Source organism: Glycine soja, chromosome 1, assembly GCF_004193775.1.
Source record: "Glycine soja cultivar W05 chromosome 1, ASM419377v2, whole genome shotgun sequence".
Lineage (NCBI taxonomy): Eukaryota > Viridiplantae > Streptophyta > Magnoliopsida > Fabales > Fabaceae > Glycine > Glycine soja.
The window spans coordinates 189,746-214,158 of NC_041002.1; the positions used below are offsets into that span (position 1 = coordinate 189,746).

Sequence of the window (24,413 nt, forward strand, 5' to 3'; positions counted from 1 at the left end):
TGCTCCTTGAGACACGTGGTGCCATTGTCAAATCACCGTCGTTGACGATGAAGGGGCAAACTAGCATTGACATTATTGAGGTTGCATGGTTTGTGAATTGCATGAATTTGAAGTTTGTAATCAAACAAGCTTTGAAGATGTTATTGTTGAGTTAACTTGTGGATTTTCTCCCCTAAGAAATCTAGTTGACATTAATTTTTTTTTCTTTCTAAACAAAATAAGTTATTTTCTCCCCAAGCTCCTCAGTTGGAAACACATATGCAACGTCTTAATAATAATGTTAGTGTTTTTTTGGTATAACAAATATAGAGGTGTTGGTGTTTTTTGAAAAGCACACTCCGCAAGCATGATTCTTGAAATGTATTCCAAATTACTTGTTCCAGAATACAACAAATATATTCTGGGTAACCAATCCAAAATATTGTTGGGCATTTTCTGGATTTAGGATTCCAAAATTATAGTTTCATAATTTTGAATTACTTAACTCTAAACATTGTTGGTCTGCTTCCGAATTTGGAATTCTGCAGTGGTGACAGCACAAGGCCTGGGTCGTAGTGGTGCAAGGCAGAAGAGGGTGAGCAAGGGGAGAATGGTAAATTGAAGATATTAAAAATTTTGGGGTTCAGGAAGTAAAAAATGCGGTGCAGGAAGCAATTGCAAAAAGTAAATATTTTTAAGTTGGTCCAACCCGTTTGACTTCTCAAAATTATTGACCTCTCTTGCACCCGGTTCAGCTGTCCATGGATACTTATGCTTAATAGACGAACAATCTTCTGCTTCGTAGTAAGCTTCTGAGAGGTAAATGAAAATGGATTTTCGCAAATTCAGCGTCAAACGTCAGTGTTTACCGTGGCAGCTCCAACTCGTCATCTCTATTCTTCTGGTAATATACTTTTTTGTTTATTACTAATCTGATGGCCTCTCACTATAAACTTTCTTTGAATTGATTCCATTAATCCCAGATTACAAGTTTCTGCGATCTTGTTGATATTCTCATTTTTTAATTCCTATACTTTATATTGAAAGTAATTTTGATGGGCTGCGAGGGGGAACTGGTGAGAATAGAATGCAACTCCCTAAGGTTTCCTCTAATACATTTGAGAATGGAGTGTCTTAAATTTTTATCTTACCTTTTGCTTCTAAGTAGTATGCAAGGAGTCTGATTCCATGGGTCTTTTATAAGGTCTAGAAACATGTGTTAGACATAATCCATCATCCTGGTAGATGCGCAAACTTTTTAGATCTTTTGAACTTGGAATGTGCTTATTCTCTCTCGGGTAAAGAAAAGTGGTAGTAAGAATGTTTTACTGTAATGTCCCCGAATTTGGTGTGATATCTTGACAAACTTCTGAGTGGTACTCTTCTACTTCCACTATCCGCAGAATTAAGCACCAACAAGTCAGATAATACTCTCCCATAGCCTCCATCCAGAACCGGAGCAACCTTTAGGTACTGCAATGGAAATCCTCCTTCTGATGCCGAAATATTATGATTCCAACAGATGCTTTTCCCATGTTATACCTCACTAATTAATCTATTGTGCGTTATTGTGTCAGTGTGTCATGCTGCAGCCTTGGGCTGCAAAAAATTTCTCTTGCGTCACATTTTCAGTTCATAGTAATGGGCCCCATGTGTAACAGGCTGAAAATCCCTTTGTTAAACTCTGTTGTTCTAGTGTGTGTATTTGGGGGGACCAAAATCACCAGCTTGCCCCCCTCTCTTTGAACAAAAAAGGTTCATAATTAAACCAAGTTTTCATACTTCAATCGCACTTAAGTTCTTTGGATGAAGTGCCCACTTTTTTCTGGCATCTTCCAGCAAAGCCATGATTTCTGCAGCCTTTTGTGTTCTGTGCTCTCTCCCTCTGACAGTTCTCTGTTCTGATCTATCTACATGTCCCTTTTGTTCTCTATTCCAATGACATTTCCAGTGTGGCACAGGGTTTTTGCCCAACTTTGTGATAGTGCTCTGTTCTCTGTTTTAGACACTCCTGGCCTTTTTTCTTTCTCTGATCTTGGTTTTCATTTTGATTATTTATAATTTTATTAAGAACAAGTCTTCAATTTTGGATATATATATATTTTTAGCATATATCTGATCTAAATTGTAAAATTATTTAATTTGTATATCTGCTAGCCTACTACAGTGTTTTTGGGGCTAGCTGCAATGCACCACTATCCAGGATTGATACCTATGATGTCTCATTTGCATTGCACAAAAAAGTTTACCTTCTCCTTCAGAACACCTCAAGAAAGTTGCAGATTAATAATCCAAACCCTTTTCATCCTCAAAAAGTGGACATCAACCAAAAAGACATGCCTCCCTACCCAGAAAACAGAGTTGAGATAGATCCTCATCCTCTTTCTGCAACTTTTAAACCAAAACTGATAGCCTTAATCCTCATGCATAAAAGACAAAGCATTTAATTTAACTTCAATGCCAATCAACTTAATATTGCCCATGTTTGATTGGTCACAAGGAATCAAAATGGCCTCGAAGAGAGGATAATTGGGCAGGGACATTTTGTAAAGCATTGGAGGAAGAAAAAATGAGTGGGATGAGAGGATGAGGCTGGGTACTTTTACAACAAAGAAAAAGTTGAGAACAAAGGTACTGAGGCTGCGGGGGGGGGGGGGGGGGTTCTTAGGGGAAGATGTGCAGCATTCTAGAGGAGCTGCTGGCAAAGTCCTCCTGTTCAAGAGCAGGTTACTGTGCCAACATTTGAGCCCAAAATAGAGGGAGAATACCGGTGCTGGGTTGTTGGTAGTTGGGTCTTTGGTGGCTTCTGCTTTGGAGGGTATGGTTGCTGGCTGGATGGTGGGCAGCAGGTGGCGATAGCAGCTTTTAGGGTCATTTGAGCCAATTTTTATGCACCAGAACATGAAACCCTACAGAAGGGGGGCTTATCTTTGGCTGAAAAAAAAATTAAGAATAAGAAATATCATATATGGGAAATAATTTATTCACAGAGGAGTATACAAACACACACATATATGTATGTACATACACTATTGAAATTCACTTGCTTATAGGCTGTTAAGCCCTACATATCCATGTTTTTTACTTTTTTATGGTCTATGGGTATGTGGCATTGTTATATCCTTTGTCAATAGGTCAAGGACAAGAGTGATATTGACACTGTTGAACAAGTGACTTCAATAACTTAAGGGGGGGAGGGGGGGAATGGGTGAATTAAGTCTTAAAATTTTTTCAACTAACAAGTTTTAATCCCCTTTTTAAATGATATGTGATAGATTTAGAATGTAGAAGAAAAAACATCAATCAATTCTACAATGTTTTTTAAACGTGCAAGACAAAACAAGTTGCAATAAAATAAACGAGATAAGGTAAGAGAGAATTGCAAACTCGATTTATACTGGTTCGGCCACTTCCTGTGCTTACATTCAGTCCTCAAGTAACCAACTTGATATTTTTCATTATCCTTGTAAATCTTTTACAGTCTTTGAACACACCTTGGGATCTCTCACCCTTATGTTCAAGTTTATCAAATTTACTAAGTTCTTATCTTAGATTTTCTTGGTCTTGTTCTTTGACTTGATTCAATCTGTGTTCATCAAGTAAACTATTGGCATCATCAAAACCTGCATGATATACATTCACAGGCACCAAAATTGGGAAATGAAGAAAATGTACTATATAAATAAAACCAATAAGGTTTACCATTATAAAATGATTTAACCTTTAAATTAACTACTTAATCAACTAGCATAAAGCTCATGTACTAAAATCGTAAAATAATCGTGATCATGTATGATATTGATGGCTGTACATTATTTTTGCAGCCTTTTAATGGATGCTGATTGATGTCTAACAATTAAAATTAACATTTTTAATATTTGTAATAATGATACATTTCTGTTGGCTTTATTGTGATGGATTATTTAGATTGCTATTTACATTTGTTAGGCCCTTCTACATGTTGATTATTTCATTTTTCTTTCCTTTGTAATTGCTATTGCTTGTTGCCTCTTTCCATCCCTTTGATAATTTTGTTATTTGTGTTAATAAAGACATTCATTACATCAATGCTTATTGTGATTTTTATCAGTTCTTAGCAGTTAGTTCACTTGGATCACCTATTGAAACTCGCAAAAGTGGCAGATCATCTGTATTCTCACTTTTTAATCTCAAAGAAAAGAGTCGATTTTGGAGTGAGGATGTTATACACAATGGTATGTCTACATCTTGTTCAATGAATGAAAACATCATTTTTCACTCTCCTGTAAGGGTTTATTTTGATTCTCTAAATAGTTAATTTGTTGTTTTTTCAGATTTTGATGATTTAAAGTTTTCAAGCCATGGAAAACTAAGTGCATTTAATTATACCAATGCAGGTATACATGCATTCTTTGAAATTCTTCACAAATTAACTTTGTTTCTTTGAAGTATTTTAGAACATGAGGTTAAGCCTAACTCAGTCCCACAAAATCTGCTTGTAAGGTGATCTTAGAAGGGTTTGATTAGGACTAAACTCACATTCTAAGATTCTAAGATGGTATCAGAGCATATTCAAGATTAATCCAAAGGGCCACACACCAAGCCCAATAAGTGCTGGGCGTGAGGGGGTGTATTGAGAGAAACCCAAGTCCCACATCAGCTAAAAATAAAGTCAAGATAGAGTATATACGTGAGTTGCAACCCTTACCGTATAAGCTAGATTTTGGGGTTGAATTAGGCCTAAACTCACATTCTTAAGAATCTAAGAGGCGAGAATTTCCCCCACTTGTATACTCTAGTCAATGTGGTACTTGAGTTTTTTTCATAATACTCCTTGGAGTAATATTCTCTCCCACTTGTATACTCTAGTCAATGTGGTACTTGAATTTTTTTCATATACTCCTTGGAGCAATCTATGACGTATTTCTATTGAGATATGTAAATACCTTTCTTGGAGTGGGACACTTCAATTCCCAAAAAATATTTCAGTCTCCCAAGAGTTTGTATCTCAAAGTCCTTTGCTAGATGTTGACTCAAAATTTGTTCCAATCATCAACAATAATAGTAATACCACATACACTAACAAAATAATCGCTCTCTCAGGGTTGAGTGGTTGATGAATAATGAGTGAATAATATATAATAATAATAATAATAATAATAAATATTCAATAACAGAAAATATATAATATAGTACTATATACTAATTTAAAGCATGTTATTAATTAAATATTAAAAACTAAATATTGAATATTTTCCTTGTTTGAACAATAATTATAAATTTAAAAATCATATAAGTTTTTATAACTTTAAAAATTACTACAAACATAATTAAAAATAATAAATTTGTATAATTTAGTTAAATTAATTTTTTTTTGTAATTTGTAAAAACTAAATTAAAGAGTTGCTTTTTAGAAAATTATATGTAATTTTATTGAAACAATAATTGTCATTTGAACATAATTTATATCTTATCCTATAAATATTTGGTCCGTAGATCAACAACATAACATCGAGGGGAAGAGAGAGATGAGAGAGAAACACCCAGAGAGAGAGACACCCAGAGAGAGAGCGTCACCCAAAGAGAGACAAACACCCAGAGAGAGACCCAAACACTGTGAGAGAGAGATATGTAGTGAGAGAATCCAAAACTGGGAGAGAGTGGAATATAGGGAGAGAGCCAATCCCTGAGAGTGTGCACGAAGAGGCGAAGGAGTCTGAGTGGACGACCGTGAGTCATAGGAAGCCTCGGAACTTCCCACCACGTCGTCATGGCAGGAGTGGGAAACGCGAGGAAGACCACCCTCAACGAAGGAACTGGAGAGATAGAACAGACATTACTTCATTTTACTTCACTCGTTTTCATGATGAGGTAACTGAAACGGAGTTGTGGACCCATTTCCGTAAGTGGGGAGACGTAAAAGAGATTTTCATTCCTAAGAGGAGAAACAGAGAAGGGAGGAGGTACGGTTTTGTATGCTACAAAGGGATCTCTGATAAAAGAAGAATTGAAAAGGAACTGGACAGTAGCATTGTAAAGGGCCTTAAGCTCCATGTTAACGCTCCGAAATATGGAAGAGGACAGACGATGTTGGAACAGTACAAGATCGTTCCTGCGAAGAAGGGGAAGGGAGTGGATGTTTATGGCCAAAAAGAAGAAGCACCGCTCAGGACAACGGGGAACAAGGTAATTCAGAAGACATATGCAGAAGCAGTGGCCGTATCGTCTGACAGAAACACACCTGGGACAACTGCAGATGTTAAGCTGGTTAGCTATGGGGGACCACAACCTCAGATAACCTTGAAGATATCGGAGGGAGATATACGGCGATACGAAAATACGTGGGTGGGAAGAATGAAGCAGTTGGAAATCTTCGAGCGTTTAGAAGACGAGGTTTTATGGAAACTGGGACCAGGTGTGTCGCCCAAATACTTGGGTGATGACATGGTCCTTCTTCTCGGTCTCTCCGACACGTGAGCAGCGGAGATCATGGCGGAAGAAATCGAACAAGGTTCATCCTTGTTTTACTCGTTGACGAAATGGAAATCGCAGCTCCATACCGGAAACAGGCTAATATGGCTCCGATGCTGGGGTATCCCATTAGTCGCGTGGTCGATAGATAACATCCGTAAGATGGTGGCGGTGGTAGGTGACCTGGTGGAGGTAGACGACGACGTCGAACACATGCAGAGACTCGACCGTGCCCGAGTCTTGGTTAGAACTCCTCGACCACCGCTAATACAACAGGTAGTAGAAGTTCATGCCGGAGGAGAAACTTACCGCGTTCACTTGGTGGAAGAAAACGGCGGCGACGGGCTGAGTAATAGGCGTCGCGAGAGGAGTACTTGGGAGTCTTCGGAGGAGATTTTATCGGACGCCGACGATATTGTCAGTGTCCGATCTTGGAGAGACACGGCGGCGCCGTCATCACCGGACGGTAACCGCGAAGGCGATAGGCGCGAACTGCACTCTACCCTTTTACCCACTGGTCTCGACATAGCAGTTGACCCAGTGGGTAAAGACCACCATGCAAGGGCCCTCTGTCCAGTTCAGATGTTGAAAAGAACACCGGACCTAAAGAGGAAAGGATTTGAATCCATCTCTAGTCAACACATACCATACCTGCCAGTTGACGAGGAAGAGGAAATTCCCAGTACAGAGATATGGGTCAACTTAGATGAGAAAAGAGAGCTTGAGGCCAGCTCAGCAGTAGGAGCTTCTGAAAATGTCCATTTTGAGCATGTGTTAAAGCTTGGTAGAAATGTTAATAACTTTAATAGCTCCAACGGTCTAATAGCCCCAGAGACCTCACCAGCTCACAACCCAAAATTTATTGGGCCTGAAACCAGCTTGGATTTTCCCTCATATACCTCCCCCGATGCCCAAAATAACACCTTTGCTAATTCTAAAGTGCAACAGCAGGAGCTAAGTAATACTTTGCAAGTGTACAGAAGAAAAAAATTGGGCAGAAAGAAAGAAGCCCAACTGGAGGTTATGGAAGACTTGGATAAAGAATTTGCAGACACGGAGAAACCTTTCAATTCTGAAAAACAGTGGGAACTTATAAACCAAATGGGGCTGACTTATGAGGGCAATATTCATCAGATCAAAGGGGTGTTGGCTGATATGGAGTACAGAGATAAAACAAAGGCAGCTGAGAAGGGAGTAAACTCTACTGATAATGATAATTCTGTCATATAATTGCAGAGGTTTGGGCAGGGGGATCAAATGGGCTGCTATTAAAAAGCTCAATCTAAAATACAGGGTGGACCTTGTGTGCATCCAGGAAACTAAGAAGGAATGCTTCAACAAGCTTACTTGCCAGAGCATATGGGGGGACTCTAATGTCTCATGGGATAGTGTTCCCTCAGTTCACACTTCTGGGGGATTACTTTGCTTATGGGATAATTCTGTTTTTGAAGTAGATAGCAGGGCGAAAGGCAGCAACTTCCTAATGCTTGCAGGTAGATGGATAAAAGATGATCAGAAGATATACATTGTTAATATATATGCCCCTTGTGACCTTCAGGGGAAGAGAACCTTGTGGGAAGAGTTGAGGCAACTAAGAATCTCTCATACTGATGGTCTTTGGTGTTTCCTTGGGGACTTCAACAGCATTAGAAACCAGGAGGAAAGAATAGGCACATCTCAAAGAATGGGAAATAGCTCTGATATCTCTGAATTCAATAACAGGATTTCTGATATGGAATTGCAGGAGATTAAATCTTATGGTAGCAGATTTACTTGGTTCAGACCCAATGGATCTGTGAAGAGCAGATTAGATAGATGTTTGGTCTCAGAACAGTGGCTGTCCCATTGGCCGGATTCCTCTCAACATGTACTTCCAAGGGACTATTCAGACCACTGCCCAATAATTTTGAAAACAGATATGGTGGATTGGGGCCCTAAGCCCTTTAGGGTGCTGGATTGGTGGCTCAAAAATAAAGAATATCAAACTTTGGTGAAGGAATTATGGACCAGAGATCAGCAGGCTGGTTGGGGGGGATTTGTGCTTAAAAATAAGCTGAGGAACTTAAAATCCAGCTTAAAGCAGTGGAGCAGAGAGCATGGGGATGTCAAATTTAAGAAAATACAGCAGCTGAGATAGCAGTTAAATGATATTGATAATATCGCTTGTGATAGAAGCTTGACTGAGGCTGAACTTATGTCTAAGAAATCTATTCAATATGACCTGTGGATGGCTTCAAATGCATACGAATCCATCTTAAGGCAGAAATCCAGGGCTAAGTGGTTCAAGGAAGGAGACAGTAACACAGCCTTTTTCCACAAGACAGTCAATTTCAGAAGACATCATAATACCATCCATGGAATTTTCAGTGAAGGAGTTTGGGTCCAGCAACCTAAACTGGTCAAGGATGAAGCTGTCAAATTTTTTGTTAGAAGATTCTCTGAGGAAAATTTTTGCAGACCTACTTTGGATGGGGTTCACTTCAATAGAATCACTCACAGCCAAAGAGAGGAGCTGACTGCTTCTTTTTCAGATCAAGAACTTCAAGCTGCTGTTTGGAGCTGTGGAGGAGATAAATCTCCTGGACCGGATGGATTTAACTTTAATTTTATCAAGGAGTTTTGGGGGGTGATAAAACCAGAATTTAGGAGATTCGTGGATGAATTCCATGTGCACGGTAGCTTCCTTAAAGGCAGTAACGCCTCTTTTCTGGCCTTAATTCCAAAATCAAATCAACCTCAGACTTTCAACGACCACAGACCGATATCCCTTATAGGATGCATGTATAAAATAATAGCCAAACTATTGGCAAATAGAATGAGGTTGGTGGTGCCTAGCCTTATTGATGAAAGACAATCAGCTTTCATAAAGGATAGACATATCCTTCATGGAACCTTGATTCTTAATGAGGTTGTGGAGGAAGCTAAAAGATGTAAGAAGCCAGCTTTGATTTTTAAGGTAGACTTCGAGAAAGCGTATGATTCTGTTTCATGGTCTTTCCTGGATTATATGTTGGATAGGATGGGGTTCAATTCTACATGGAGAAAATGGATCAAGGCCTGTTTACAATCTGCCACTATATCAATCCTAATAAATGGCAGCCCCACAAAGGAGTTTGCTCCCACTAGAGGTTTGAGACAAGGGGATCCCCTAGCCCCCTTGCTCTTCAACATAGTGGCTGAAGGCTTAACTGGAATGATGAGGGTTGCAATAGAGAAGAATCTGTACACAAGTTTTCAGGTAGGGAAGCAAAATGAGCAGGTTAATATTCTGCAATATGCCGACGATACAGTTTTTGTGGGGCAGGCTTCATGGGATAATGTTATTGCTTTGAAGTCTATGCTGAGGGGTTTTGAATTGGCATCTGGATTGAAGATTAACTTTGCAAAAAGTCAAGTCGGGATCTTTGGAGCTGAGGTCAACTGGATTCATGAGGCAGCAGAATTTTTGAACTGTAGGCATATGGAGATTCCTTTCTATTATCTGGGCATTCCCATTGGGGCAAAGTCCACCAGCAGCTTGGTGTGGGAACCGCTGATCAGGAAATATGAAGATAAATTGTCTAAATGGAACCAGAAAATTTTATCCATGGCTGGAAAGGTTACTCTCATCAATTCTGTTCTCACTGCCCTCCCTATTTATACCTTATCTTTTTTCAAGCTTCCTCGAAGAATAGCTCTCAAGCTTGTCTCCTTGCAAAGGAACTTCCTATGGGGGGGTGTTCAAGGGCATAAAAATGGGAAGTAGTGTGTCTCTCTAAGGAGGATGGGGGTCTAGGAATCAAAGATATTTCTAAATTCAATACAGCTCTGATGGGTAGATGGATATGGGCTTTATCTTCTAATCATAATCAGCTGTGGGTTAGAATCTTATTGTCTAAATATGGTGGTTGGTCAGATCTTAGCAGTGGGAGGGATAAATCTTGGCAGTCTCATTGGTGGAGGGACCTCCGAAAGTTATATCAACAGCCTGAGTTCAGTATTATCCAGCAGCAGATGGTTTGGAGGGTGGGAAGAGGGGAAAAAATAAAATTCTGGAAAGATAATTGGTTGGGGGAAGATTATAATCTTGAACAGCAATTCAATCAGCTATTCCTGATTAATGAGCAGCAGAACAATACCATATCCAGCATGGGAATCTTTTCCCAAGGCAAGTGGTGTTGGGACTTGAAGTGGAGAAGAAATTTATTTGACTATGAGCAGCATACAGCTGTCACATTCATGGAAGCAATTACTGGTATTCAAATCCAGCCTCATATGCAGGATATTCGAGTTTGGAAAGCTGATCCCAGTGGCATTTATTCTACTAAGTCTGCTTACAGACTTTTGAAGACCAGCACCCCAATTATGGAGGCCAACATCTTGAAGATTGTATGGAATCTGAATGTACCCCCAAGGACTGCGATTTTCTCTTGGAGACTTATCCTAGATAGGCTGCCCACTAGAGGAAATCTCCTTCGTAGAAACGTGCAGATGCAGGACACTTCTTGCCCTCTGTGTGGGAATGCTCAAGAGGAGGTGGATCACTTGTTCTTCAATTGTGAAATGACCTTAGGGCTGTGGTGGGAATCTATGAGCTGGAATCAGATGGTTGGCCCCATTGCATCATCTCCAGCAGCACACTTTATTCAATTCTGTGAGGGCTTCGCTGTAGGGCAAAATCAATCTTGTCGATATGGATGGTGGGTAGCTCTGACTAACTCTATATGGAAGCATAGAAATCAGTTGGTTTTCGAGGGTAATCACTTTCTACCATCTAAAGTGATGGAGGATGCTTTATTCCTCAACTGGTCATGGTTAAAGACCAGAGAGAAACACTTCAGCATTTCTTTCAACCAATGGTCTTCTAATCTTGTGGCTTATTTTAGTTGATTTAAGATATGGGCTGGGTTATTATATATCTGTATTGGGATGGATATTTTATCCTTTGTAGTGGATTTTTGGGGGGCTTGTTTTGGTTGGGAGGCGACACTCTTAGTGTTTTGTCCTTATGTGTAATTCATCAGTACTTCTGGTACTGATCTGATATTATTAATTATTAATAATATATATCTATGTTTGCCTTCCAAAAAAAAAAATATTTGGTCCGTGTCAAACATAGGACAGAATAACACGACAATGTTATCTAGCGACTAGTGTTCACCAAACATTGGACATGATTAAAACTTACTATGCTCTCATCCTATCATGTTGTTATCCTGTTCACATATCCCTTTATAATTTGACCCCTAAATAGGCTCTAACTAAATTTTAGGGCAAGGATTGGCTAAAGCTTGTGCAGTTTATTTTGAAAATATAGCACCTATAGTTTTCTTAAAATAATTTTTTTATATTTCAGGTAACATTGCTAACTATCTAAAGCTTCAGGAAGTTGATTCCGTCCACCTTCCAGTTCCTATGAATTTTATATTTATAGGATTTGAAGGGAAGGGCAGCCATGGTACATAGTTGAAAACTAACTTATCTTGTCTATGGTTATTTTGTTTTATTGGTATAGTGGATTCTATAGTGCTTTTCGTGTCTTTCAGAATTCAAGCTTCTTCCAGAAGAAATTGAGCGTTGGTTTACAAAAATTGATCATGTCTTTGAACACACTCGGATTCGACATGAAGAAGTTCTAATTCCATTTTACAAAACCAACATGGATAAAATGCGATGGCACCACCTTCCTGTCGTTAGTCACATAAATTACAAGTAACACTTTCTATCCTAACTCCCCCAAAAAACACCAGTAACTCTTTCATTTTCTTTTCTGAAATGGATATCAGTTTTAAGTTTCAACACAACCTTTGACAGATAAAGGTGTTTGTGGAGAAACACAGACTGATTTGGCATCAAATTTGAGTATTTTCATCATAAATCCTTGAGCCAAATGTAAGGATGGAAGTGAAAATTGGCTAAACTGAATTTTGAAACCCAAAGCTTACACTTGCTTCTTTCTCAGAAGAGAACTAGCATGGCCTTCAATGGCTTCATTCATAGTCTCGTGGCCATGATACATGAATTTAAAACTAAACCTTCTCATCTGATCAGTTTGATTGTGATTTTATCTTTCACTTAATTTAGCATTTTATTTTTATTAATAAAAGAATATATTTGGAGAATGAAGAGAAGTGTATAGAAGGAGCATGAGAAATTCTTCTGAATCAACTTAAACAAACATAATTTGAATATTGGCTCTGAAGTATTTTCCAACCCCTGTTAATAACACTTCTATATGTTTTTCTTTGAGCCCTCTTGATTGGAGGCATATGATGTGGTGACTCCAATGCAAATCTAATATAAACTTTTTCCTCGTTTATTCTTGGAATTTCTTTTCTGTGAGAAAAAGTTGCACTATCTTTGTTTCTCTGACAGTGGACATTCTTGTGCAGTTTTTCTGTTCATGCTATTGAAATGGGAGAGAAGGTTACTTCCATAATTGAGCATGCCATAAATGTGTTTGGCCGCAAGGATGATCCAGTTGGGAGCCGGTAAATTAAATTAAATTTTTTCTTCAATTAGATTACATATTATTTGAACCATTATGAGTTCTCTTTGAACATCTGTGTTCTTTCCTTTTCCTTATATGATAGGTAAAGTGCATAAATAGATGCACAAGTTAGAGTTCATGTGTGTAGGATATCTAAGAGGTAGACCACCTAACAGAAGAACTGATAATCAAAGAAAGAGTAAATAGAAACTAAAACAAGTGATTGCTCATTTCATTTGAATGCTGCAAAATTTAGACCAGTAGAGAAGGGGTTAAAATTTCTCGCTTGTTTATTGATTGCCTCCAGTGCTAAATTTCTTAGATTTCGCTTCCACCATATAGTTTACAGAACAATAGTTACCTAATTTGCTCACCAATCCTATGAACTATATTCAATGCCGTGTGTCCTAGATTTTGGTATTCTGGCATATTCCGGTTTGCTGCAATGCCCAAAATGGATAACCAAATGTGGCACACTAATGAGAGCAATGGAATAGATGAAAGGTAGCTCTGATACTGGAAAATTGTTGACTCCCTCTATTACTTGAAATGGAGATGAAGTGCATGTGCTACCTAGTGACGAAAGCATTGCCAAAAAACTAATTTTTTTTAATCAGCAAAAATAGTATTATATTATATATTAAACAGTACAAGTTGTACTGAAGGGGTTACACAGTGGCCAGTTTGAGTAGGACTATGGTGTCCTAATACATAGTTTACAACATGAATTAAAAAACCATAGTTCTGACATTATACTTATCTCACAGTTACCCCCACTTATATAATTATCCCACCCTAATCACATAAAGGCCTCCTTCATGTTGCTGCACCAGTGATGAAATGGCATGTCAAAACCTTTATCCAGATTTTTTAGCCAAGTAGATAAATATAGCATCCTCCAAAGTTGAAGAACTATGGAAGTTAAAAATCCCACCCAAAGTTGCTGTTTTCACATGGAGACTATTTAGAGATAGGTTGCCAACTAAGTCAAATTTGACAAGGAGAAACGTGACAATCAATAATACATCTTGCCCATTCTGCAGGAGGGTTGAGGAGGACGCAGCACATTTGTTTCTCCACCGTCATAAAATCCTGCCTTTGTAGTGGGAATCTATGGCGTGGGTGAACATTCTAGGGGTCAGTCCGCAGTACCCAAGGCAGCACTTCTCCCAACATGCTGCAGTTATGGCTAAAGGAATCCGACAAAATAGATGGAAGTGTTGGTGGCTGGCCCTTACATGGGCTGTGTGGCAGCAGAGGAATAAGATAATTTTCTCACAGGAAAATTTTGATGGCAACAAAATACTGGAGGATGCCATTCTACTCCTATGGACCTGGCTGAGAACTTTTGAGGAGAATTTTGTGATCCCTTTCAATCACTGGTCGTCAAACTTACCATCAGCTTTTATTCAGTAGAAGGGTAGTCCAGATAGATAGATTTATTAGTAGCAACTACAATATGTATTCTTATCCAGTCTCTGGTTCCTATAGAGACTGCATATAGTCTGATTTGGGAACCAGGAGACTGATGGCTTTTGCTTCTGTGTAACCCAGTACCTCTGGTACTTTTATTAATATATTTATCTTTGCTGATAAAAAAAAAAAAATAGCATGCTCCAACAGCTTACTATCATTAAAATTTTCCTCTTCAAAAACAATCTTATTCCAATGCTGGATGATGCACTTCTCCTACTATGGTCATGGCTGAAGGCCATGGAGAAAGATTTTACACTACACTACAATTAGTGGTCCTCTCTGCTGAGAGAAACCTTTGGGTAAATAGGAAAGGAGGGTAGTTGCTAGGATTCTCTGTAGTAGACGCACGTCTGGTGTAATCCTAGGATTGGGCCTAGCTGGTCCTAAATATGAACCTTACGAAAGTATTAGGGACCAGCTGTGTATACCTTCAACATATGTATTTTCAGTACCCCTGGTACTCTGCATATAATATAATTATCTACTTTTGCTGAGCTAAAAAAAATCTTATTCCGATGCTGCCAAATACTCCAAGTCAAGGAAATCCACCAGCATTTCCATTTTTGAAAGTTGTTACCATTTTCTTTCCCAACCACATGCTGGAGGAAGTGCATTCTCGGGTTCTGTGGAAGTGGTGCTGAGATGTTTGTCCACGATGATGATTCCCACCAAAGCGGGATGATTTTGCTGCAACTAAAGAAGAGATGTGCTGCATCCTCTTCTTTATTTTTGCAGAATGGGCATGTGGGATCATGTATATCCACATTCCTCCTGCGTAGGTTGATTTTAGTTGGTAATCTGTCCCTAATTAGTCTCCAAGTGAAGAAAGCGACTTTACTAGGAACCTTGACCTTTGACAGCTCTGTAAAAGCACCATCCTGATTTTCATTAGTTTGATCTGACATGAGCAACCTATACCCATTCCCGGTTGTGTATACACCCGATGCATCTTCCTTCCAAATCCACTTATCTTCTCAATCCGGGTGAATGCTGGTGCCTTCTAAATCTTCTAAGAACCTTAACCGTATCCATCTCGCCATCAAAGAGTTCGCGTCTCCATTTGAAGTCCCATTCCCATCCTTCATCTATGAAACTGCCCATTTGCTGAATTTTTTTTTTGATCAGCAAAGTTAATTGTATTGATATGAAATAGAGTAGCAGAGGTACTAATTACAAAGAGTATTGAGTATTATATGTAGTGCAGAAGTAGTCAAATAGGATCTACTTGTGTGGTGTACATCTATTGCTGTTCTGTGTGTACTACCCTCTGCAAAAGCAAAAAACCTTGTCTAATATTGCTTGACCACTGATTAAAGTGGATTGTGAAATCCTTCTCAAAATGTCTAAGCCCAGTCCAGACTATAAAAATAGCATCTTCAAAAAGCCGATTAGCATCAAATTTTGCATTTGCAAACAGAATTCTATTTCTGAGCTTCCAGATACTACAAGTTATAACTGAATACTGCTATTTCTGAGCTTCCAGATGTAGCATCAGTCCAATTTTGCATTTGCAAACAGAATCCTTAATCAGTTGACAGTTATAACTGAATCTCAGCGGTATAAATACTGCTCTTGTAAGAGATTTCAGTGGCTTTGTATTTTCTTCTTCCTTCAATACTACAAGTCCTGATTCTCTCTATATCTTCTCTACATCCATTCCTTTCAATCTACCATCTATTATCTTTAGTTCAATTTCAATAGTTAAAAATAATCTTATATCACAATTTAAATTATTTATCATAAATTCAAAATATTTATTTTTATTATGAATTTTAATTATAATAAAATTTATATATTAAAGATATTTATTTAATATAAATTTTAATCATATAAAGATTAACATTTACCCTGTGCAATGCACAGCTAAAATACTATACACACACTGCTTATTAAAGTGCATACCCATTAACTAATTTGCTCAAATTCTTTTTCCCCATTATAATTTGTTTATATTTACATCTTATCAATAAAATAATTATGCCCCTTTAATTCAAAATCAATTCTTAATTGAAAATTGCTTTGCCCTTTTTTTTGTCTTTTTATTTTATTATTAAATTTTTAAATGCTTTCTTTATATTTACTATTATATTAAGGAGGATCAGTTACTATTCGTGTAAGTCAAAACCTTTCTTAGACATTCAATGAAATTTTACTTAATAACTATTTTATAAAACCCACCCATTGTTGAATAGAAAGTCCCTATCATATAAATTATATGTATAAAATTTTACATCAATCTTTAACTATTTAGTATTTCATTGTGATGAACTCAAATGGTATCAAGGAAATGGAAACAGAACAGAATGAAGAATCAGGTCAAGAAAGTAATCCAAGAACTCTTATTCAGTAGAATGAGGTTAATGAGACCACATGAGTACAAGTGTATCCCTAGGGTGACTTCAAGAGCACCCTCCTCTCCTAACTAACTATTGATTGTGTCCAAACTCCTAACTGATTCCCCTGTTATTTCTATTTATAGGTAGTCTATTTACATTCTTCAATTAGTTTCCTCTATTCATTAACCGCCCCCCCCCCCCCCCCCCCCCCTTCTTCACATATACCCATTTTACTATCGTAAGCCTATCACATTGATGTGCATCAAAATTGATGTTATATCTATATTTGAAATATATAAACGTAAGGATTGTTTAGTTATATTCTTATTGTTAAACTTTTGCAAGATTTGACACTATAATTTAGGCAATGGATAGTTTTAATTTCACTGTTGAATCTATAAACTTATCCTCATTCACTATGAGTTAACAAATAATGCAGATTAATGGTTTGGATAGAAGTATGGTACTTGATAGAACATTATGGCGAAAGTTGATCCATGTAGCCGACCCCACCTAGTGGGATAAGGCGTTGTTGTTGTTGTTGTTGACTGATTTGTGAGTACCTGTTAATTTGCTACACACATAATTTGATTAAATATAAGTTTTTGATAATTCAATTAGCAAATTAGAACATAAGAAAGAAGTCAACACTTAGGATATGCTATCCTTTTGAGTGAGATGCTTCATTCCTTTTCTCATATGGTCATACCACATATGTAAGCCTCCTGTGGTACTAGTAACTATGCATCAAACAACTTGGTACTCTGAAGGCAATCCAATAACTGAGCTAGTTGATCAAAACATGAAACTGGATAGTATTAGGGTATATATGTAAATAACCAGTTATTCAACTGGAATCAGTTAGTGAATCTGTTACATTGCTTAGTGTAGGTACTAACTGTTAACAGTTAGTTACAGCTGTACTGAGAGCCTATATAAACTCAATCTGTAACCCTTTCTCATTTGAGCAATGAATAAACATTAGACTCCATTCTTATCTCTCTAAATTCTCTCTCAATTTTTCTCACTCTCAGAAACTCTATTATGGTATTGTGAGCCCTAGGTTTCTTCATCCATGGCCAATTCCAATTCCCTCCCTTTCGCACCCCAATCCTTTCCAAACTTCATTGCTGAAAAGCTTGATGATTCGAACCACCTTCACTGGAAACAGCAAATCGAGCCAGTGATTAAGTCTCACAAGCTTCAATAATTTGTTGTGAACCCTTCGATTCCTCCTCGTTTTCTCTCCGGTGAAAGATCATGACGTCGGAAATGTAAATCTAGCTTATGAGGCGTGGGAAGTTCAAGATTAGATGCTACCTACCTGGCTTCAATCGATGCTTTTGAGTCGATCTTATCTCATGTCCTTGGATCGATCCACTCGTATCAGGTGTGGGATAAGATTCATAAACATTTCTTCACTCAAATGAAAGCTTGTGCTTGTCAACTTCAAACAGACTTGCACACCACTTCTCTAGAAGGCAAAACCATGTGCAAGTTCTTGAGCCAGATCAAGAACATCGCTGATGAGCTCGCCAGTGCTGGAAGTCCAATTCAGCATGAAGAATATGTTGATTCGATTTGGGAAGGACTGCCACAAGACTATGCTATTGTATTCTCTGTTATTGAAAGCAAGTTCGAGACTCCTCCAGTCACGGAGGTCAAAGTGTTGTTACTCGCACATGAGTCGTGATCCAATCGATTTAGCAAGAGATCGTTCTCTCCCTCAGTGAATTGCACTCAATCATGTGCGAACCCTAATTCTTCAAATTCGCATGATCATAGTGCTTACATGTGTGGAATTGCTGGTCATAGTAGCTACTCTGATCACGATGGCGGCCACCATGGTGGTGGTTCTGGTCGAGGTCATGGTGGCCGGTTTGCTAATTTTCAGTCATAGATCTGTCTCAAATATGGCCATACTTCTAATATCTGTTATTACAGATCTGACACCACCTATCAGCCTCATGAATCTCTGGTGTTGTATGATCCTGCTACACTGCAACCTGTGCAGTATAGTAGCTCACAGTCAGGCTAACTCGAAGCCTAATACTTGGGTTAATCCAGCAAACACCAAGAGTCAGAATCAACCTGCTTCTACTCAAGCTACTCCTAGTGCAATATGCTAGCTAACTCGTTTGCTCAGGACAATGCTAATTCAACCTGGATCCCAGACTCGGGAGCTTCATTCCATGTGACTGGAGAACCACAAAATATTCATCAGCTTGGTCACTTTGATGGACCAGATAAGATTTATATTGGTAATAGTGATGGTTTAAAAATTCTTGGTTCTGGTCTTCTTCTTTAAGTCCCCTACTAATCCTAGTTTTCCTCTTTATCTTCATAACTTGTTACATGTTCCATCAATAACTAACTAATTGATTCCAGTTGAATAACTGGTTATTTACATATATACCCTAATAGTTTTTTAGTTATAGGTATACCTTGATCAAGTGGATAGTCTTTAAAGCTTGTAAAGGGGTTTTCATTCTAATTGTTCTGTTTTTCCACTCTACATGGTTAGGCAGGGGTTGGCCTAATTTACTTTGAGCTTCTTTTCTCTTTAAAAGGAGAAACTAGGATAAACATAATTTTAAGAAAAACAAAATTTAAAAATGCAGCTTTTTTTTAATTAAGAATTTGGACTATATGATGGAGCGAATGGGATTCTGCCTCAAATGGAGGAGATGGATTAAGGCTTGCAACCAATCAGCTACTATTTCCATTCTTATAAATGGCAGTCCCTCAAAAGAATTTGCTCCAACAAGGGGCTTGAGGCAAGGGGACCCTTTAGCCCCGTTACTCTTTAACATTGTGGCTGAGGGTTTGAATGGTATGATGAGGACAGCTCTGAACAAAGGCCTTTACAGCAGCTACCTGGTAGGGAAGCAGAAGGTCCCAATAAATATTCTGCAATATGCGGATGATACCATTTTTGTGGGAGAAGCTACTTGGGACAACGTAATTGCTATGAAGACAATGCTTAGAGGATTTGAATTGGCATCAGGGCTGAAGATTAACTTCTCCAAAAGCAGTGTTGGAATTTTCGGGGCTCACTCCAATTGGGTTCAAGAGGCAGCTCGGTTCCTTAATTGCAGAACCATGGAGACCCCTTTTCTGTACCTGGGGATTCCTTTAGGGGCTAAGCATTCTAGCTGGATGGTGTGGGAACCTCTCATCAAAAAATTTGAATCAAAGCTGTCCAAGTGGAATCAGAGATTTTTATCTATGGCTGGGAAGGTCTCTTTGATTAATTCTGTCCTCACTGCTCTTCCTATATATCTCTTGTCTTTTTTCAAAATTCCCCATAAGGTGGCCCGAAGAGTGATTTCCTTGCAAAGGAACTTTCTATGGGGGGGGGGGGGGATTCTGAACATAAGAAAATAGCGTGGGTAAATTGGAACAATATATGCCTCCCCAAGGAGTTTGGAGGCCTTGGGATCAAGGATATTAATAGATTCAATGCAGCCTTGTTGGGAAGATGGATTTGGGATTTATCTTCTAACCAAGATCAGCTTTGGGTTCGAACTTTATCATCCAAATACGGGGGCTGGACAGATCTAATTAATGGCAGAGACAGGCCTTGGCATTCTCAATGGTGGAAGGACCTCAGAAAGCTAGTTAAGCAGCCTGAATTTAGCCCTATTATCCAGCACATGGAGTGGAAGGTAGGGGACGGGAGTTTAATTAATTTCTGGAAGGACAAATGGTTGGGGACTGGTTCTAACCTGGATCAGCAGTTTAATCAGATGTTCCTCATCAGCAGACAGCAGAATAGTAAGATTTGCGATATGGGTAGCTTATCCCATGGTACATGGCGCTGGGATTTAAAATGGAGAAGAAACCTCTTTGATCATGAACATGCAGAAGCTGTGACATTCATGGAGCTGATCAGTAATGTCCAGATCCAACCTCATGTGAAGGATTCCTTGCGTTGGTCAGCAGATCCTTCGGGCATCTACTCTTCTAAGTCAGCCTACAGACTGCTAATCTCTGTTAACAGAGATATTCCTCAACCAAATATCTACAACTTGTTTTGGAGACTTAACATCCCCCCAAGAGCTGCAGTTTTCGCTTGGAGAATTTTAAAAAACAGGTTACCCACTAGATACAATCTTTTAAAAAGAAATGTATCCATTCCAGATCAAACATGCCCTTTATGTAGATCTCATCAAGAGGAGGCTGGTCACCTGTTTTTTCATTGTAAAGTCACTACTGTATTATGGTGGGAATATATGAGTTGGATTAAGATGGCTGGTCCCTTAGCAGCATCCCCAGCAGATCATTTCATTCAATTCTGTGATGGTTTTGGAACTGCCATTAACCAAACTCGCCGGCGTTGTTGGTGGATTGCTTTAACTTCCACAATATGGCAGCATAGGAATTCTTTGGTCTTCCAAGGCAAGAGTTTCGATCCTCCAAAAGTGATGGAAGATTCCCTATTCCTGTTGTGGTCTTGGCTAAAAACCAGAGACAGGCACTTTAGTGACTCCTTTAACTACTGGTCGTCCAATATAGTGCGATACTTTGGCTAACTGAATTTCTTCTGTTATGTATGGGAAAGGTGTATCTGAGTTTCTCAGTTTTGTTTTTTGGGCTTTTTATTTTCCTATGTTCTCAGATGTATCAACCACCAGCAGTACCTCTGGTGCTGCTATGTTTCTTTGAAATTATATATATATAATATTTTGTGGCCCTTCAAAAAAAAAAAGAACACTTTGAAAAAATATCCTTTTAAAAAGCTAGTTTCAAGAGCAAAACCCATCTATTCCTCCTTTTTCTTCTTTATTTCAAATCTCAAGATCTAAGAACACACTACCTAAGAAATTTTAACTTGAAAGTAACTTTCAAGCTTAAAGAAGAATATAATTACCAAATAACTTTAAAATTAAGGCTCTTACTTTTAACTTGAAGGGTTCAACGGTAAAGTTGCACCTTGGTGGTTGGTTGGTCATGAGTTTAAATCCAAAACAGCCTTTTTGCATACGAAAAGGTAAGACAGCGTACAATGATCCCATACCTTCGCATAGCGAGGAGCAAAGCACTGGGATACATTAGATTAGATAGACTTCTAACTTCAGCTTCAAAGTAGCTTCGAAGCTCCAAAGAAGTCGAACCTAATCCTACCTTAGGAACATAAAGTGGCTTCTTTTGCTTTCTGTTTTGAATTTCTTGCTTTCTCTTATTCTCCCAAATTCTTCTTTGCAGGGACAATAACAGTGGTGGTTGGCAAGTAGATGTGGACATGTTAGACGGTCTTTTGTCTAGCCTGGTTGAATACCTTCAACTTGAAAATGCATATAATATTTTTATATTAAATCCCAAGCGTGATGAGAAGAAACCTAAATATGGATATCGGTAAGTATTTGTAAAATGTTGTCATTTATTATAAAATCCAAGAATGTCACCTCTTATGGAATCATGGATATGTACACAGTTCAAACTGATGAGTTTGAGTATATTCTTGTAGACCTAAATTCAAGTCCCAAAGTAGTTGTCTCTTTACTGTATGAGGGAGGGAAATCAGTTATGGAGAGAGAAAACAAATTTGATCTGATTAAAGGGAATGTTTCTCATAAAGGAATTCACATTTTTGGATTATAGTTTGCAGTTATTGCTTGGGGTATAGGATGCCATTGCTTAGATAGGGAGCTTTTGCTCTTATGTTTCCTATATTTTCTATACTCAATTTCATATAATGCAAACTATACATATTTTTGTTAAAATCAATTTTGTGCTTTTGTTCAAAGGCTTTGGGAGAATATGGTTAGTGCATGCAAACTAGAATGGCATTACAAATGTATGGTGCCATCAATGCTTGTGTAGATGCTGTTGAGTCCTCTCTCAAAAATTAGGAAATATTGCTGCACATTCAGGATTAATTGGCAAGGCCACATAACTCAATGTTGAAGGAGCATATGGCTCAATTCATTGATCATTCAGCTAAGTTGAGTTCCTTGATGACTAACAAGTAGGGTCTTCACAGCATGTCCATTGCGAAAATGCACATCAAGATGGTAGAAAAAATGCAATGCCTACACATCAAGATGGTAGAAAAAATGCAATGCCTACAATTTTCATTGAAATCACTATTCACTAGGTCAAGAACTAGGGGAAACACCATTCTTGTGATCAATGAATATGTATGATTCACTGGAATCTATGTAACATCTCACTGCAAAGAATGTTGAGTTGTCAACCTTCTACATTGATGATATCAGTATACACATTTCCTATCATAGAGCATTGCTAGTCTCACATCTGTCCGGTTACTTTTCATTGAAATAATTGAGTTTGATTGGGACTTTATTATAGCAAATTATGCCAAAACCATTTCTTCATTTCACACATTCATTCAAAACAACTTTTCTTATTTTGTCCCAAATGTCACGTGTAAACAAATGGTGTTTATGTATTTGAACCTGTGATGTTGGTTTGCTTGTTTTTCTTAATTCTTTGGATCTTTTATTTTTTGTTTGAAATGGAGGGTCTATTCACTATGTTCTTCATTCAGACCCAGTTTCTTTTGTTGGAGTCAGATACTCAGACTTACAGGGGTGTGTTTGAACCTGTGATCTTGGCTTACTTGATTTTTTATTTCTCATTCAATAAATTTTCTTCTTTTATCCATAGAAAGAATCTCCACTGTGTGAAGCAACATGTGTCTGTTTATACAATGCAAACAAATATAGGAAATAGTTTTATTTGTTGTTTTGTTCTCTTTTTATGAGGATTACTGATCCTCCAGCTTACTATTCTCTTGTTAAAATGAAAGCGAAAGTCCATTAATAATTATATAAAAATGTTTGGGATATCATAATAAGTATGAATATTTTATAATTTTAATTGTGCCAGAAATAGTTTTGCTTTTTCTTCCTTATCTGAGACAATTTTATACATACTTTGAATCATATTTGTTTTATATTATATATATATATTATTATAAATTATAAAATATATGATAGAAACCTGATATCTTATTAGAAAGAATAAGGGATTTCTGCAATGCTGCCCTAAATACAAGGCCTAACTTGCAGAACTTTTATTGTCTGCATCTCCCATTGCCCAAATGCCCCAAATCTATTGCAAATGACAATCAAAATAATTTGCTATCTGTGGTCAAGTGCAAGAGGAAGTGGGTCACCTATTTTTTAATTGCCAAAGGACACTGCCCCTGTGGTGGGAATCCATGACATGGGTACAGGCTGTAGGACCTCTCCCAATTATCCCAGCAACTCATTTAGCACAATTTTGTGAAGGATTTGGAGCTAATATAAATCATAGCAGATGGTGTGGGTGGTGGGTGGCTCTAACTAGTACTATCTGGCAACATAGGAATACCCTCATCTTTCAAGGAAAACAATTTGATTCCTCAAAAGTCATGGAAGAGGCTATGTTTTTAGCTTGGTCTTGGCTAAAAGCTAGGGAAAAAGGCTTCAACACTAGCTTTAATCACTGGTCATCTAATATAAAGGATTACTTTGGTTAATCTATGTGGATATGGCTTTATTGATGGGTTAGTTTGGGTTTTATTTTTGGGAGGCAGCACCAGAGGTGCTTTGTATTATCTTATCATTCAGTACCACTTGTACTGTTATGTTTATCTCAATAATATATTATACATTATGCCTTCCAAAAAAAAAAATAATTTGCTATCTTAACTGATGGGTATCTATCAAAATGATCTGTTTTGGCCATGCTTT

The 24,413-nt window shown here is 38.0% G+C and overlaps 1 protein-coding gene across 2 annotated transcripts in view; it reads left to right on the forward strand.

The window, feature by feature from the left end:
* Positions 1 to 737: 737 nt before the first annotated feature.
* Positions 738 to 24,413, forward strand: part of LOC114407022 — a 43,730-nt gene continuing 20,054 nt past the window's right edge. Inside the window, exons 1-7 of one of the 2 annotated variants that reach the window (XM_028369936.1) lie at positions 738 to 883; positions 4,070 to 4,193; positions 4,293 to 4,355; positions 11,765 to 11,866; positions 11,955 to 12,120; positions 12,801 to 12,899; positions 21,919 to 22,068. In XM_028369936.1, coding sequence (XP_028225737.1) covers positions 803 to 883; positions 4,070 to 4,193; positions 4,293 to 4,355; positions 11,765 to 11,866; positions 11,955 to 12,120; positions 12,801 to 12,899; positions 21,919 to 22,068 — 785 coding nt within the window. In that variant the 5' untranslated portion in view covers positions 738 to 802. The remainder of the gene's footprint in view (positions 884 to 4,069; positions 4,194 to 4,292; positions 4,356 to 11,764; positions 11,867 to 11,954; positions 12,121 to 12,800; positions 12,900 to 21,918; positions 22,069 to 24,413) is intronic. The other variant, XM_028369944.1, reaches the window with a different exon arrangement.